Source organism: Chlamydotis macqueenii, chromosome 5 (genome assembly GCF_036417535.1).
Source record: "Chlamydotis macqueenii isolate bChlMac1 chromosome 5, bChlMac1.mat, whole genome shotgun sequence".
NCBI lineage: Eukaryota > Metazoa > Chordata > Aves > Otidiformes > Otididae > Chlamydotis > Chlamydotis macqueenii.
Genome location: NC_141560.1, coordinates 40,663,737 through 40,681,619, shown reverse-complemented (window position 1 = coordinate 40,681,619; position 17,883 = coordinate 40,663,737). Strand labels below are relative to the sequence as shown.

General features: G+C 36.4%; 2 protein-coding genes across 7 annotated transcripts in view; one reads left to right on the top strand and one right to left on the bottom strand.

Annotated features, from left to right (window-relative positions):
• Nucleotides 1-145: 145 nt before the first annotated feature.
• LOC104477855 (photoreceptor outer segment membrane glycoprotein 2) lies at nucleotides 146-5,897 on the top strand. The gene is made up of 3 exons (XM_010118050.2): nucleotides 146-726; nucleotides 3,932-4,178; nucleotides 5,631-5,897. Exons 1-3 carry the CDS (start codon nucleotides 146-148, stop codon nucleotides 5,895-5,897), a joined length of 1,095 nt encoding a protein of 364 aa, XP_010116352.2.
• Nucleotides 5,898-12,870: 6,973 nt separating this feature from the next.
• Nucleotides 12,871-17,883, bottom strand: part of UBR1 (ubiquitin protein ligase E3 component n-recognin 1) — a 68,205-nt gene continuing 63,192 nt past the window's right edge. For 4 of the 6 annotated variants that reach the window (XM_086748111.1, XM_086748113.1, XM_086748112.1 and 1 more), the window contains exons 43-47: nucleotides 17,670-17,726; nucleotides 17,111-17,188; nucleotides 16,295-16,465; nucleotides 15,992-16,093; nucleotides 12,871-15,516 (exon numbers count right to left, since the gene is read on the bottom strand). In XM_086748111.1, coding sequence (XP_086604237.1) covers nucleotides 15,375-15,516; nucleotides 15,992-16,093; nucleotides 16,295-16,465; nucleotides 17,111-17,188; nucleotides 17,670-17,726 — 550 coding nt within the window. In that variant the 3' untranslated portion in view covers nucleotides 12,871-15,374. Of the gene's footprint in view, nucleotides 15,517-15,991; nucleotides 16,094-16,294; nucleotides 16,466-17,110; nucleotides 17,189-17,669; nucleotides 17,727-17,883 lie in introns of those variants that run through there. The other 2 variants (XM_086748116.1, XR_015258617.1) reach the window with 2 other exon arrangements.

Sequence of the window (17,883 nt, the reverse complement as noted above, 5' to 3'; positions counted from 1 at the left end):
CTATAAATACCTGGTCAAACAGACAGTAATCTCTCTCTCTCTCTCTCTCTCCTTCAGATTTCTACTGCATGCCTTGGATACATGCTCCTAATCAGCTTACAAGCTTTCCTTGACCTAGGTTTCTTTTCCTAATGCTGATCTGACCATGGCTGTCCTCAAAGTAAAATTCACCAAAACTAAGAGGGACAAATTGGCTCAGATCTTATGGATCCTCAACTGGGTTTCTGTAGTGAGTGGAATCATTCTCTTCAGTCTTGGCCTCTTTCTGAAAATAGAGATCAAGAAGCGCAATGAAGTGATGGCAAAAGGGGACATTAACTCTGTCCCCAACCTGCTGATCTCTGTAGGCATCATAGCATGTATCATCAACTTTCTGGGTGGCAAAATCTGCTATGACTGCTCAGATGCCAACAAGTTCTCTCGATGGAAACTAGTTATGCTCCCATACATCGTTTGCACCTTCTGTTTCACCTTCTGCATCCTGGTGGGTGCTCTTATGTGCTACACCATGAGGAACGAGCTGGAAGAGTCTCTCTATCTGGGACTGAAGGATGCTATTAAGTTCTATAAGGACACGGACATACCTGGACGATGTTTCTTAAAGAAAACAGTGGATATGTTACAAATTGGATTCCAATGCTGTGGAAACAATGGCTTTAGAGACTGGTTTGAAATTCAGTGGGTATCTCCTCGTTATCTGAATATGGCTTCCAAGGAAGTTCTGGAGTAAGTATTTACTAGTCACAACAAAAAATTATAGGAGAAAAACACATTCAAGAAGGCAAAGTAGATACTCATTTTACTGGACCTTTGTCTCTCAATCAAAAAACTGTAGAATGACCACCTTACTCACAAAATGTGCTAACTAGATGCACAATCAAAAGTTGCCTTTTGCTAACCTTTTAGGGATGTTAGGCAAAGTAAAGGTATATCCTTCCTTTTTTTAATGTGGTGAATTACCTACCTCAACATTTCCATTATAGAGAGCTGATAATGGAAAGAAAAAATGATTGTACTATCAATACATTGCAGTCAATCCTAAACACTGAAAGATCGTTCTCCTTTGAGATATTATATTTCACAAACCTAGGTTCAAATCTGTATGTTCACATGTGAAAAACTGCCAACACCATGTACACTGCATAAAAAAGGCGGAGAAAAATCCTTGAAATTTGGGAGGTTTTTTGTTGGTGCTTCATATGATGTAGCAGTTGTGAAATTATGTGCTCAAAAAGAAGAGCCTGGTAATTCTTACAGAAAATAGAAAAGGTAACAATACAAAATTTTGAAAGTAGACAATCCAATATGTAATATTTTTTCTAAAGCTGAAAAAAAGTCTTCACTGATGAAAGCGAAGTATCTAGATACTCCTGGGAAAGACAAACAAAAAGCTTGAATGGCATTTGTCAAGTGTTCTGTTTTGTTGAACTCAGAAATCAGTGACAATAAAGCCAGAGGAAGGAAGGCCAAAGATCTTGTTTTCACTGAATTTGCAACTTGAAACTGCCATTATAACAAAGCATACATACAGAGCTGCAAATATACCACAGGACAGGATCCAGGAGAATACAGACATGAGGGCATCAGCATCTGTAAGGCAGTTGGCTATGGAAATAAAGCAAGCTTTAGAACAAGTGTTTTCGAGATAGAAGTTGGAAAACAACAGTGGCACAAAGCAGACTGACCCAAGAGGTCTTTTAAATCCTGGTTATACTTTGAAAATTGACATAACAACAAAGGTGGTCCACAGGAACTTATAGTAAAGACAAAAGTAAAATAAACTGACTTTTATTTCTGTGAGACATGCAGAAACAGTGATGTTTTGCCCTGCCTCTCAGCTAACCTACATTTTCTTCTACAAGGTCACCTGTGCTCTGCCATTACTTTGAAAATATACCATCAGTTAATTTTTGTCACCTGTAGACAGAAGATATCAGGGAAATGTGTGAGGGAAGTAATTACACTGCAGAATTTCTTTTACTGTACATGAACTGGATAATCTCATCTTGATTGCTAGAATCCAAGTTGGTGCTGTATAACCAAATCATACTATGATTTCCAAAATCTGTTGGTGAAACATTAGGCATAAAATCATTAGGACCAAAGTCCAGCTTGCAATGCTCAGAAAAGATGGAGAAAGAGCCAAATATTTTTCTTGGTTTAATCTTGTACTGTATGTCAATTAGTACTTGGTAGAGGCAAAGCAGTTGAGAACTGACATACTGTCAACTCACATGTAATCTTTGCAAAACTGAACTTTTCACCTTCCTTCATAATCCTCCTCCCTCCCCTCTCTTCTGTATCTCCATTGACAACACTATGATGTGATGAGAAACTCAGAGAATCAATGGGAATGGTAGGATGATGAGGCAGGTTACAGGCATACAATCCTATCGCTGCTTGAGTTCAGTAAGAATCATCTTTTTATAGTCTTAAAAATTAAGTTTTGCTTTACAATGCTGTAACAACTTTGAATTACAACAACAAATAGGAGTAAATGTCTCACTCCCTCAGCACTGTTACCGAGGTCTTCCCTTCTAATAGTACCAAGGTATACCATTCCTTTGAGGAAGAGGTTTTTGAAAAAATGTTAAACAAAACAAAACACACTACCACCACCATCCTAAAAAAAAGGAGTTGTATTTAGCAGGTCCACAGCAATAAAATTAAGGCAATTATTCTGCCAACCCATCACAGCCACAAATATTGAGCTTCCTAGCAGCTTATGTTTCTTTTGCAGGATACTTTTAGTCCCAAAATGTTGGAAGAACACTGGATCGCAGAGTTTCTGCATCTTGTGATTACTTACTTCCCTTTAATTTAGATCGTCTGTAGTCAAACAGGAAAATACGATTTGTAATAGTTAATAAATTAGGTTAAGTTTTGGCAAGTATTGAAAATTATACTATTAGCAAATGGATATCTAAGAGAAAGTTGCCTTTCCTGTATTCTGGCTCCCTAACAAAGGCTACAGGGCATGGGCTTCATTAAAACAGGCCATGGTTCTCACCTGTGGGGCTGTCTCAAGAAATAAGCCTTTTGTAATCAGCATGAAAATGGATACATGCTTAGAGGCTACTTCCCCAAAGTGTGAGAGCTTCTCTCAGCATCTCAAATACCCTCCAATTTCTGGAAAACCTATTTCTCTGAAGACCCTCCTTGGAAACCGAAGCCCTCACAAGGACACACTAGCTGAAGAGCAGGTAATACAAGAAAAATGGATGTCAAGGATTCATTTAACTCTTCCAGAAACTCTTGATTAATCTGAGACTGTGGGCTCTTTCCATCCTATGATTTTTTTTTTTTTCTCCCTCCTATTTCGTTATCTTTCTGCTTTTCCCACTTGTTTTTCTCCTGATTTTATAGGGGAGGGAAAGGAATAATTTTTAGCAATAAATATAATATGTTTCAAAAGTTGCAGAAAGTATGGTTACCAGAAGTAGAAACTCTCTTGTGAATTAGTCTCAAATTAGTGCTGAACTGCCATTGCACGTGCGTACAACGACGAAATGCCAGCGGACAATTTCCAGTGGTTCCTGTGGCACGCAAAATTGTTCCTGTATGAGGTTCTCTCGTATGGAATGCTTGTGTTGAAAATCAACAAGTTCAGAAATTGTCTTTAGTATTTTCAGTGCAAAGATACCTAAAAAGGCAATATCTCTGAACATTGAATCCATATCTTGCGTGCACAGTACCAAGAACCACGTGAGATACTGTGCTGATACTACACTTAAAAATACAGCAAATGAAAAGTTCAGATTACCTGTAGTGAGTAAATTTTCCAGTTGGAAATATATTAGCTTTTTCCTTTTGTTACATTGGAAAGGCCTACATCGCAGCAGACCTGCATTATTTCCTTCTATAAAAATAACAGACGCTATCTGCTGCTCATACCCAATTTGTAATGCCCAACCTTTCTGTCCTGTTGCAGCCGTCTGAAGAGCAATGTTGATGGAAAGTTCTTGGTGGACGGAGTACCCTTCAGCTGCTGCAACCCAAGCTCCCCACGGCCCTGCATCCAGTACCAGCTGACGAACAACAGCGCTCATTACAACTACGATTTTCTGACAGAGGAGCTCAATATCTGGGTGAAGGGGTGCCGAGAGGCCCTGATGGATTACTACACAGCTATTTTGAGATCCATTGGGATTGCAGCGTTACTTATTTGGTTGTTTGAGGTAAGTCTTAGAAAAATGGTCAGATTAATCAGAGACTTCTGGCTCTCTTGGATGGGAAACAACTACAGTGTCACATATGGGAAGCGCCTCAGTATCTAATATAAGACCACAAGCCCTTCAAAAATGCTGCAGGTCTTCCTTTAGTACAGAGAGCTTTCTCAAAGTCCACAGACCAGAAGCTAATCTCATTGAAGATGAGAACTATTAGGAGTTATGTACATAATTCTGTATATTTACTGAGCTTTTTCCATAGACTATAGCAGATTCCCTTCCTTGGAGCATTTATGGGATCAGATACAGGATGATATGTGCAATGACACAACTGCAAGGATATTAGGGGAGAAGGAACGAGGATTGCTTTAGTCAGTTTTAACAAGGACTTTGGCTGAATATATTAATTTTATTTATAGTAAAAATTGAGCATATGCATGAATATTTCAAATTCTCCTTTTTACATTACATAGCTTCACTGTATAGAAAATACTTGCAAACACAGCATACCTTTTTAGATGTAGATTAGACTGCTTATTATGCAATCTAAAAAAAAGCATATAACAGGCAAGCATACACACCTGCAACAATGCAGTCTTTCTGCTGGCACCTGTAAAGAAAGTTGCATGGATGTTGCCATCTGCCACTGAGGGACCTCCAATGGCATAGGCTAAACTATGGGTTTCTTCCCTTTTTAATAAGTTTTATTTTTCTGATTATTGCTCTATTGCATAAATATTAGCACAATTAAAATAACTCACAAGAGTCCTCAAGCAGCACTAGATGGGGTGGTGGTGCCAGAAACAACAGGCCTTTGGAAGCACATGGAAATGCTGCAAGCCAGCTCTCTGCACTCCCTTAAGTGTTGACAAGCTGAGCATGCTAATCTTGATTCCAATAGAACTACAAAAGTGGGGCTTTTTCCTAAACTTATACTTGAGCCTCTCCTATAGACCATCTTTCTTCATTTTAGCACATTGGCATGTAGGACACATATGGCTTACATATGAGTAATTAATCTCCTTGGAGGAAACACCAATTTAATCAGGGTCAGTAGAAAAAAAAAATCTACAGAAATGAACAGATTACAATTTTTTTTTTTCCCCAATGACTGATGGTTCCATTAATTGATCATCCATTCTACATCAATTAGTTGTTGTCTCTGAGGCTGCAGCATTCCTGAGTAATTCTGAGTATTTATGTGCTAATAACATGCAAGTGGGAATGCAACCTGAAGGGGGATGTAGGGTGGAGGAAATCACTCTCTCTCTCCCTGGTATTTTTCTTTCTAAAACATGTAATTACTTGGGAGAGTGGTTAGATATATTGCTGGGATAAAGAATTTGCCTGCTTTACTCAATATGAATTACTAGGCCTGTAAATACACAAGTCAGAAAGCTGATTTAGTGGTAGGACTGAGGCTGTAATTTAAACTGTTTAACCATTAACTGTTTCTTACAGCTCTCTGTACTTATTGGTGTCCGGTACCTACAAACAGCAATGAAGAATGTCCTTCTGCTAGGAGATTTGGAGGGTGAATCAGATGGTTGGTTACTAGAAAACAGCTTTGTGGAAACTGCCAAATACAACATCAGTATCATTAAGAACCTCGGGAAAGCCAACCAGATCTCCACAGTCACAGGCATGAACGACCCCAACATTAACGTTCAAAACACAAACTGTGGCAAAACCAATGTTACAACAAAATCTATCCCAGCAGCTAGCTAGGGAAGTCTTCAGAGAAATGACATTACAAGTGTAGCTTTGACATATTACAGTCTTACAGATACCAGATTTTTCACTGGCGGAAAAAAAATAGGAAAACTATTAAGACAATTGAACAAACCATAGATTGGCGACAGCTCCGAAAGTGTTGATACTTCTTTGGCTGGATGTATTTTCTTCACTCAATCTTGTGATAGCTCTGATTTTCAACACTGCATAAACCAATCTTTTTTAATTTTCCCACTCTCTCCCTTGCTTACACACATCTGTTATGGCCTAAATATGTCAGAATAATCATTATACATGAGAGAATGTTCCAGATAGGATGGATCTACGTCTACTAACATACAGATGGGTCTACTATGTACCAACAAACTTTGTCATTAGGTCATTACATCTATAGAAATCCCAGCAGCAGGGAAATCCCAAAAGAAAATACTACCCCAGATAAAAAGATTCTTTAAAAAAAAGGCAAAAACTGTGAAATGTGAACTCTGTTAAAATAAGGTCCAAGTTAGGATAGGGGAAATTGTAGCCCAAATACAAATATATTGCAGCCCTTCTTAAAAGAACCTACTAGCTAGGTGAAATTGAGTTGAAGGCAATGAAAGATAGCATACTGTATTCCCCCTCTGCCTGCTAAACAATCAGAAGTATCTCTTCAGCTTTTCCCCCACCATGGTTTAGAGAAAGCCAGTTGCCATACCTCTCTTGAAAATCAATGGGAACTGCTAAAAGGAGTTCTCTGCTCAAGAAAATTAATTGACAGCTTGTGCTGGGATATTAAAATTTCAAGACGCATGTGAAAGCATGAGTTTAAAAACAAGCAATTACTTCCCATAAAACAAATACTGAGGATCCTATTTTCAAAAGTACTTACATAGATCCAGGGGCTGGAATATAAGGGATTATCTGGAACCAATGAAGACAAAGAGACTGACAGCTCTCCCATCACATTCCTAGTACAGCACCCTTGAACTTGGTCAATGCATTGAGTGAAAGCCGCCTACACCCAAGGCACTTGTAGTTACAGGATGCCCTGTGACTGCAATGGATCATTAATAGTGATATTGCAAGCAGGAACATGCAGATACAGAATAGATGAGAAAACACCAAGTAAACTATTTTACTTGTTGCTGTTGTGAATAACACCATGAATGTAACTTTGGACAGCTCGTGCATTCTTTGTTTACAATCAAGTAAAAGAAGTTATCATATCACTGTGATATTCAAAGCAGAACTATTTCTGCTTTTGAAGTTGTACAAAAGTAACAGTAAAAAAATCCTTTACCTGTCCAAACAATGTTTTATTCTATGACACTAGAATAAGCAAGAATTATATGGAAAGAATATATTGTAAATATATTGCAAATAAAGTGTGTGATATAAAAATCTATACTGTAATTCAAGCAGGCTATATACATGATTGTCATTTCAAATGCAATTGCTTCACTGCTTAAAATTCTAGGCCAATACTTAAGTATGTGTAAAAAAATGGACAGAGGGAGGGGAGAGGGGTGTCTGTCTGCAGTAGTAGCCTGTAGCAGATATTTTGCAAAAGGCACATGAGAAGCAAGACCATTAGAAAATAGTTCTTTCTTTGACAAAGCCTCCCAACTTCCAGGAAACAGCATTTTGGGAACTTGGTATGATTAAGAGCATATTTGCTTCACAGTGTTTTAAATAAACCTCAGTGGACTTTTTTTTCTTCCTATGAATTTGCATAATTTTTTAAAAACAATTCATTATTTTGAAAAAACACTTAAAACCATGAGCTTCAAATTTTAATTTCTTACAATTCAATTCCGCATTGTCTGAAAAACTAGATCTCTTTGCTTGTTGACTCCCTCACAACTTAATCAGGCATCCCCTAATTCATGCTATAAGACATAGCTGATGATCATTCCTTATTTATTCCCTCCATGCCATTTGTGATTTTACAACCCTTTCCAAGTTAGAAGAAGCTGCTTTCTTCTACAAAAATTGTTTTACATATTTGAAAATTTTTGTCATTCTCCTTCATTTATTATTTTTAAATGAATAGCACTGCATGTGCAAAGCTGAAAACATAGTGAACAAAAATAGGTCTTCTGTCCTTTCTTTTCCTAGGAATTCCTATAATTGCTTGCCCTTTTGACTATTGCTGAACATTGAGAAAACATGTTTAAAGAACTATCCATAAAAATACTAAGAAAAATCATTGATACAAATCTAAAGTCATATTGCAAATGTTAGGTTTTGCACAGGTACACTAATTTGCATTTACCAAGACTGAATCTTGTTATTATTCAGCCACTAAGCTTCATAACAGCCTCCTGTGAGCATTCAAAATATGCTTTTTAAGTGAATGTCTTTGTATCATTAGCAGAATTTGCCCCTTTGTAATTCCCCTTTTCAGATAACTTCTGAAAATGTTGAACAGAAAAAAAAATACACAGGTTTCTGTGGAATTCAATTATGAAGCTTCCTCCATTATGAAAATACATCATTTAATCTTTTACTTTGTTACGGGACAGGATCTTCCTTTTTCTCTCATGACAGCTTCTTCTAATTCTAGGAGTTAGCTGGAGGACACTATTCAAAGTTTTTTGAATTCAATATTATACTGACTGGCTCAACATCCTCTCCATACTCACTGACTCCTTCAAACAGTTACATGAGATTTGTAAGCAGAAACTTCCCTTTGCAAGAACTATGTTAACTCTTCCCTTTGCAGTGCATTTACCTGTGCATCTACTTCTGTTCTTCATTTCAATCACTCTGTCCAGTGTGGAATTAAACATAACTGGTGCATAATTCATTCCATCATTTCTGAGAGCCAAAAATATTATTTCTGCATCGCAGTTTGTGGTGGTGGTGGTGTTGCAGAACACTGAGCACCACAGTGTCCTGAGCCTTACCAAAAGCACTAAAATTAGCTGATATATACTGGAAAAGAATGAACATGAAAAGTTTTACTATCTTGTGAGATCAAAAAGATGAACAGTTTATGTACTGCAAATTAATCAGACTATGCAACAGAATTTTAAATGCAACTATTTTTTTTCCAGATGAGTACACAAAGTGTCACGTGTCAGTCAATAGCGATCACTTCCTCAACACAGTATTAGTCCATCTCCATTTGGAAAAACAGTTTTAGATTGCTCAATAACAAAAAAGTGTAAGATAATCAGAAATAAATCAGAGAAAAACAGAAATTATTGTTTCATTAGGAAAAATTGAATTTGTTTCATTAGGAAAAATTGAATCAAGAGGATCAAGAATATGCAAATTTAAAAAATGAAATGCTTCAAAACAAAAACTAAAGTGAGGAATGGTTCAACGTGGCGCAAGTGGTTTTAAAACAGTAAATAAGAGCATGGGAGTTTTGTTGTTGGTTTTTTTGTCGTTGTTGCTTTTTATTTATTTTTTTAAGAAGGAAATCTTACTCTCTATTTTAGGAAATATTTCCTAATGGCAAAACGCATTTAACTGTAGAAGCAGATGAAACCTGATATTTACACCATTTAAATTAGCTTGCTGAATCATAAGAGCTCTGAGCTTACTCTTTGAGTAACTCTCTAGTTGAGGTCCCTGTATGATGGATTTGTCAAGAATCTGCTCTGAAAAACGGATTTGGAAGAGTGAACAAAAATGACCATCCAGATTGAGCACCTCTGTAAAGACACAGAAATTTCATGCAGTAGTTACCGCAACACATTAGCATGAAAAGCAGAGGTATAACTGCCCAGTTACACATTTTCCTTGCCTGCCCCAGCTCATTTAGTTTACATGAAGAGAACACATTTTACCATAAAGACTAGTTAATATTTGCCAAGTTAGCCTTTGTCTCTCAGCCAACTGCCAAAAACCGCAGCAGTGGCTAGGCATGGGATCACTTATGAAAGTAACTTGAGTACCAGTACACATTTCACAGGGAACAGTTGTTGTGTTGACTATTGCCAGTAATTACTTAGTCATTAGACTGTTCATTTCTGTCCTGTATAGGCAGAGTCCCCATTGATACAGATATATTACAAAAAGATGACAGTTCATTTCACAGTAATCAGGATAAAATTTACTTTTTAAAATAAATGCTTTCTTCTTCACTTTTAATGTATTAGTTTCCTCAGACAGTGGAAGTGCACCCTACATATCTAGCTTGCTTTACAGCACCTGTCACAATAGTTAGGGTTTCCTGGACTATTTAACACTACAGCCACCAGATCAAGAAAACAAACTCAAGTAGCAGCACAGGCTCCATGTTTAATTCTCCGTAATTTATAAAGACAAAGATGGCATTAGCAAGCCAAGCCTTTAAGCCGGAGCATCTGCTCAGCTACAGAAATAAATACGATTTGGGGGACACTTCTCATCCTATTTGTTATTAGTTCTTAATCCAGTCAGAATTAAAAACATACGTTTGTGCAACAGCAACTTCCAGATTAAGGAACTCAGCTATGCATAAAACTATGTTCTTTATGAAGTTCTACATTAAAAAAAAACCCTGAAATATTTTAACATTCAGTTTCTGGTGAAGGCACTAGGACAGTTCTTGTAGAAATTGCAATTACAATGCTCATCCTTGAAAGCTTTCTGATCAGCACTGAAAACGCTTGTTCTACATTGATCATAAAGAAAAAAATAATAATATATAAATACAGCACATTCAGAGTTTTATTTATATTTTAAAAATGAACACAGCACATTTCCTTAGAAGCTAGAAACCTCCCTTATGCAAACTGATTTTTTTTTTTAATTGCATAGAATTATATGGTTCTCTAAACAGAAGATTCAACATATTTAAAATCTTAAGAAACCTTTGGTACACATTTGCTTTGTATCAGTTGCCCACTATGGGAGCACTTCAAGCTCTGCATGCAGTACTCTCTAGTTTAGCAAGAGCCATAAAGGTGTGAAGCCCATAGAACACACATGGAGTCCTTATTTATGAGACCACCATCACTTAAATGGGTTATCTTGTCCTGGTCCTGTACATCAATTAACTGAGGCAGACTGCCTAGAGTACATAAATGAAATTGCTCAATGAAGTTCTGTGTAAGTGTAAATTGGGAAAATAAATAATGTTAGATTATCTGCAGTATCATGAGATTGACATACATCGGTTCTGCCACTTTTAGTAAAGGTCACCATGATTCACAGAAAAAAAAAAAATGGCATGAAAGAAGACTGAAGGCTTTTTGTCATCTGGAGTGGATTATTCCTCAGGCTGCCATGATATGTTCAGGGTAACCTTCAAGTAGAAACTCTGATGCATTGGGATGACCTCTCTCCAAGCACTAAGCTATATCTCAATACTTGTACCCAAAGAGGCTAACAGTACATTTCAGGCACTATTAAGAGGAAGGAAACATACGGTTCTGCTGTCTGCTGAAAAAGACCAACCATAGACCTTCACAAATATAGCAAGGACTTGAAATGACCATGAAGCCCACAGTCCCCACTACATGCCCCACAATATTTCATTGAAGCTCATTCACTCAAGCATGAAGCCTAGAAACCTCCTAAAATTAAGTCTGACGGATTCTAAGTTGTTTGATAATCTGTAATTAAATAGCAAAAAACATAGTCCTGTTTTTGACGCTGATCTAATAAACAATAGTTACACAGAAATAAAAATAAAACTCAGGTCCAGTTTTAATATTTCACGTTTAACCTTATACCTGGACTCCTCTTACTCACCATTACACGAAACAACATATATAATCTCTTCGAATTTCACCTCGCTCTCCTTCAACGCACATTTCCTTTACACAGGTTCTCTTTCATGCATGCTTTCGACCATACTGCATGTAAGTTTAGAGAAATGTAGCTGGGATTAGAAATAACGGTTTGAGACACATGTATAGGACTAGATTTTCATTATTACCCATTTGTTTTCTGTATCAACCCCCAAATTTAGCCTACCTGCAAAACACAGATAAAAAAAGAAAAGAGATTGTGCCACAGAAATAAAAAAACTTTCATTTTTTAAAAAAGTAACTTCAAAGGTCATGTAATAGGCTAAAAAGAATGTAAGTAACAAACCTAGATGTTGTACCACAAATCTAACCAGTTTACAGTAAAGATTATTTAAGGAGATTGTCTGGAAAATAAAGTGGATTTCAACCATAAAGCAAAACATATGGTGGCCAAAATCCTTCTCTATATAATTTTGTACATTGCACCTTGAGATTCTTACTACAAAGAAATGGTGCTGTGGCTTTTTTCTTTTTTTTTTTTCTTTTTTTTTTTCCTAATGAATGGGCTTCTTTTGTTCTAACATTCTTCAGAACATTTTTTCCAGTAGACTTTAATCTATCTAGCTTTACCTTTTCCCTTTTCAGAAACTGGTTCTTAAAAAACATTTGCTTTACTAAGAATAAGCACAGAGAACACCATTAACACCCAAACTCTGTAAGCTTAATGATACCCAAAGCTACAACAAAGCAGTGAGAACATGATGATAGTCAGCAGCTTGGAACATAAAAAGGGGGAAGAAGTACCAGTTGTTTCTATGTAAAAGATTTCTTGTCTGTTTGCTTAGCTCTGTAATAAAACTTTTTAATTTTAATATGTATCTCACAGCACATTAGACCAACACCACAAACTTTGCCTTTCTAGAAGTTAAGTTTCTGACAAGACAGTACAGTCAGCTCTTCATGGAGAAGCTAATACACCAGATTCACTCAACTAATCAGTTTAAGGACATCTAAATATTAAATTCTGTACTTAAGACTTCTTTTACAAGTTGAGGTAGACACTGCAGGAATTTGCATCTGTAAAATACTAGGACAAGTTTCAAGTGGAATATTTCTTTAAATAAGAAAAAGTCTGCCACCATTACTAACTGGTACAATGATGATGTGGACTATAGGGATAACTGGTATTCTTTACCAACCATTTACTTACCCTTCCCCTTCTCCATACTGACAGACACTGCTCTTGTAAAATGAACTGTGAAGTGTCTAAGTGCCTTTAAATAAAAATTGAATAATCTATGAGAAGTTACTTTATTTCCTTTTTTTAAATATACATATACAAGATATTTTATTTCAAAAGCACAAGAACATTATACAAGTTTCAAATTTACACTTTTGCAATTAAAGATACCAGTATGTGCATTATCAAATAACTTCTTCTGTCAGCTTTGATGGAACAGAAATCAGTGGCATAAGCATCTTGCGATCACTAAATACAGATTATACTCACAGTGAACAAAACTGCATAGTAATTTATGAAATGAAAGATGACCATGCTAGTCGGTGAATGATATGGGAGCCCATTTGCTAAAGTAGTATGTGCAAACGTACAGAAAGAAGCAACTTTCCTCTCCCACTTCTTCAGCTACAAAGAAATTTCCAGAGCTTTAAACATGAGCTCACCTGCTCAGACCAGCTCCTGTCCTTATATACTACAGTTGAAACAGAAAACAAAATAAAGTGATCTCATTGCATATTTGATAACGGAATTTTTGTGTCAGTGAAGTGCAAGGTAACTGAAGGTTTTTGATAAATGAATAGGTAAATATCAGAGGGAAACAGTAATTCAATACAGTTTTGGTATCAATGAGGCATACATTTGATAGCCTTAATCCAGTATTTTTGTTGGTAAGAAGTGTTTTGATGACCTTAGAAATCGTCAGTGCATACAAGTTTTCCCGACAACTGTTCTTCTAAATTCAGTATGTATTTCAAATACATTTTAGAGAAGAGTAATAGAATTAATGTTTATCTTTGAAAAGTTTCATATTCAGGTTTAAAATCTGAAAGGATCAAAATAAGGAGAATGGTCTTAACTGCAAGAAACAGAATACCTGAAAAATATATCAAAGCCAACTATTTATATCACCAGGGAAGAATTATAGCAAAAGTTATAAAAAAGTATTTGAAATCAGAACAATATCTGAGTTCATTGGTATTCCATTTTTAGAGGAGTTATGGTGCTGTTCAGTGCACTCATATGTACTCTAAAAACTTTTAAAACTAGAAGAACAATGATATTTAGATCTAAATAATTATTTGTGATTCTACTATCTCTCATACAATCAGTAACAAAAAAAAAAAAAAAGAACTTACAAAAACACGCTCCCAGACATTAATTTGAAAACCTCCCCTTGCAAGCCTTATTAAAATGACACAAAAGAATCCAAATAGCAAAGAGGCAGGGAAATTTAGAGTACTGCCAACTTCAAACTTTTACAAGGAAATGGGATTTCCTGGGAAAACATTTTTACCCATCACTTTACAAATTCTCTCATATATATTATGGTTGAAATTCAGAAAACAGAACATTTAGAACAGAAGCACAATCACATATCATTGAGAGACAGTTCAATCACAATGTGCTATTAACTACTGAAGGGCAAAGACACAGACTTAGCTACCTTTTTTTCCCTTTTCTGCCCTAACCAGCACTGAACCACTGAACATGCCCTCCAAAACACAACATTTCATTTATGCAGGCAGGGCTCCAAACAATAGTGACAGAGTATGAAGAGTGGAAAAATTAATCAAATATGGGCAAACTTATTTCTGATTCTAAAACTTGCTGCTTTTGGGCTTTGATTTTAGTCCCGTAATAGCTTTGAAGGGCTGCTACTTTACTGAAGTCTCTGGCTCTTGTACAACCTGCAGAGCCGCACTACAACTACCTAACAGCATTTTCACATTTGGTGCTTGGAGAAAATCTCAGAAGACAAAACTGTAAAAGAAGTAAAACTAAGCACAACCTAGCCAAATTCTGTAGCCCTAGACCTTTTAGGAGATACAATATTAATAGAAGACAAATTCATTAGATAAAGTGCAGTTCTGGCAATGCAAAAAGCACGGACTTTATTTTTTGATGCAACAAGCAAGATGGTAATTCCCCCATGCACTTTCTATCCCACAGTTCTCCTTTGAAGAGTTCATTAATGAAAACTCTACATTAAATCCCGGGATATAGCTGAATGCAGGCTTCTTCAGTACAACTTAACGTTTGCTGTACCTGTTACTACAGATTACTAAAGGCCTGGCACTGCTTCCACTCCAATATTATGCCACAGATCTTGACCTATTTAAGAGCTTCACTAAGCTTGGGAAAAGAACCCAGGTATAAAGGAGAGGAGGCTCTTCCATAGCAACACCATTTAGGTATATTCTCAAGGCATGTAAGAGGCAGAAATGTGGTATGTGCCCTGAAGCACAGCATTTGGGAAGCTGTCCTCATCAAGACATCTGAAACAATTACAACTTCTCAAAAAAGTGGAAATATTTCTGGACTTGAATATTCAGTAATAATTATATAACCTGGTTTTCCTTTTTGAGGGAACAAAAAAAAAAAGCAAACCATATGATGTGAGATTCTGTTTCAATGTATCAGTAATACATCCAACCTAGAGAATCCATCAGTTGTGTCTGATCTACAGAATTGACTTTAGAGTATACTATTTACTGCCACCCTCCTTTCCTTTTCCAAAGTACTGCCAAAGGTAAGAGTTTTCACTAAAAATTAAGAGATTCAGAGCAGTTGCCAGTTGAATCCAAAGAAGATCTGATTTGTTTCTTGGCTCCTGGCAATCTCCTCTATGATGCAGTGTTGTTGCCATAGTAGATGGAGCTTCCGGTAACGCTCTTGACATAAGTGCAAGGGATTGCCTCTTCTTCATAGAACAAAAAAGAATACCCAATAAATATATCAGAATAGCAACTGACAAACTGTTCCATTAAAAGTCTAGCATTAACACACTTAACAATAGCCAGAAAATATTAAATACTTGTATGAACACCAATTCCAACAACTCTACGGGAAATGAAAAGAATTCTAAATATGACAAGCAATGACTGCAATTTCAGCAATGGCAGTTGTTGCACATTTCTGATGAAAAACATACAGGGTATTCTTGAGAAAAGTAAGAAAATTTAACAGTACCAAAAAAAGTGTATTTTTCCATTATGAATTATTCATTCATGACTGGAAACTAACATCAGGAATTTGAAGTTAAACAAGTTCACCAGGCCATGATACATATTACAGCACTGTACATGCTAGCTGGAAGAACATGTTGTCTAATGGGTATAAGAAACAAAGAGATACCAAAATGGAAACATGGAAAGAAAGTCAAACATTTAACTTACTTCAGACCCGGATCTGTTTCTCCATATTCATCCAAGTAGGGAGCAGGATATAAGCAGCCCCTGGTTTTACCTTCAATGAGGACAACTTTGCATTCCCTGATTCTTAAGGAAAAAATAGCTACACTTAAAATACAAGACAACTCCCAGCAAGTTCTTAACTTTTTGGTGAGCTATATTTTAGGTCAAAGCAATGTTTCTTCATCTCAGACAAAAAGAATCAAGCGCTTTGGCAATGTTGTGAATTTTGGTCTTCAAATATTTCCCTTTACTCTTTAAGACATTAAATTCTGGTTAGGTACTTACTTGAGAAACATACAGACTCCAGCTCCACACTGAAGAGCATGAGAAGTACAGGCTCCCAACTCCTCGCCATTCACCAGTTCCTGACAGCAAGTATTCTGGGAACACAACATTGCCCCACAGAATAAACACAACACTGGATGTTTTTGTTCATCATCAGAAGACCGTGGGCATCTAGAAGTGTAACCAGAATGTTACTGCAGGAATTAAAACTTTAAAAGAAATGTTAGCTCTGGAGAATGTTCCTTAAGAACAGCAACCCCAAAAAAACTCCAATCCACAAACAAACAAAAAACCTAAGACATACTATGTCATAATCACATTTCACAAATCTGCCTCCTTTGGCTGTTTTTACATTGCTTGAAATATTTAATCTGCAAGATATCTGCTTTGAGCAGGAGGTTTGACTAGGTGATCTGCTGAAGTCCCTTCTAACCTGCATTAGCCTGTGATTCACTCTTCCTGGCATAAAACAGTGCCAACCTTCCGGGCTTCTTGTGTCCAGTGTAAAAATAATTTTCAGGCTTATGGCCAAACCAAATGCACATTGCACTGGTGAAAAACGCCCAGCAGATTAAGCTATAATAATTTTATATGCTACCCTATCAAACACAAGTGGCTTCATTTAGTAAGCTGTTGTGTTTCAGATTTAAAATGAACATGTGCTAATATTGGCCAGTATAACCATAACAGTCCCTTCACTTCTGCAAAATAATTTCTGTACATAGTTTTAACACCACTTACAGTAACTGCAAGAATATAGAAGTGACTAAAAGTGACAAAACACCTAGGAAGACAACAAAATATGTCGCATCTTACCTAAACTGAGAGGCTTGGTTCAGAAGGCAGCTATAGTCTTCAGGAAGCTCTATTAAACTATTTCTTTTTCTAGGATACCTGGATAAGTGAAAAATAACTATTATGAGAATAATAAAGGTTGCGACAAAGAATATAATGGATATAGCTATAAATTTCTGCTAAGCTTTTGGTCCCTTCTGCAAACATCCGCAGTTCTAGAGCAGTTCTTCAGTCCTACAAGCTCAAGTGAGAGGCGCCACATGGGAACTTTCAGCATTTCTATATTCCAGCAAAGGTGATGAAATTAAATTTCATATGTAACCTACATGTATGAAGACATTTCCTATTTCAGTTAGAGTAAGCTAGATAACGTGTCTAACAATGTACATTCTCAGTGAAGGGCCACTGCATGAGGAATAATACACAACCATTTAAAGAGAAATGTACTTTTGGTAGTAGAAGAGGAGGAAGAAAATAGAAGCACTCTAACCTGCCCTTAACACACACTTCATTCTGTCAACAGTTTTAAGTCAAAACCAGATGAAAAAAAACCCAACAACAACAACAAGAACAAACTTACCTTATTGCAATGCTTTTCCCCTTCAAACAACTTAGCACCACTGGGTCAGCACACCACCTATTTCAAACAAAAATTTGCAGATGACAATTTTGATAATAACATACATTTAGGATCACTAAACTAAACTAGTAAGCAAGAAGCAAACACAGATAAAGCATGGATATTCTAGCTAAAACTTGACAAACAGAAACAGCTATTCTTTACAGTTTTGCTT

Coding starts and splice junctions, on each gene's coding strand:
- LOC104477855 (XM_010118050.2), top strand. CDS start 146: ATGGCTGTCCTCAAAGTAAAATTCACCAAAACTAAGAGGGACAAATTG. Junction 727..3,931: donor GCTTCCAAGGAAGTTCTGGA/GTAAGTATTTAC, acceptor GTCCTGTTGCAG/CCGTCTGAAGAGCAATGTTG. Junction 4,179..5,630: donor TACTTATTTGGTTGTTTGAG/GTAAGTCTTAGA, acceptor TGTTTCTTACAG/CTCTCTGTACTTATTGGTGT.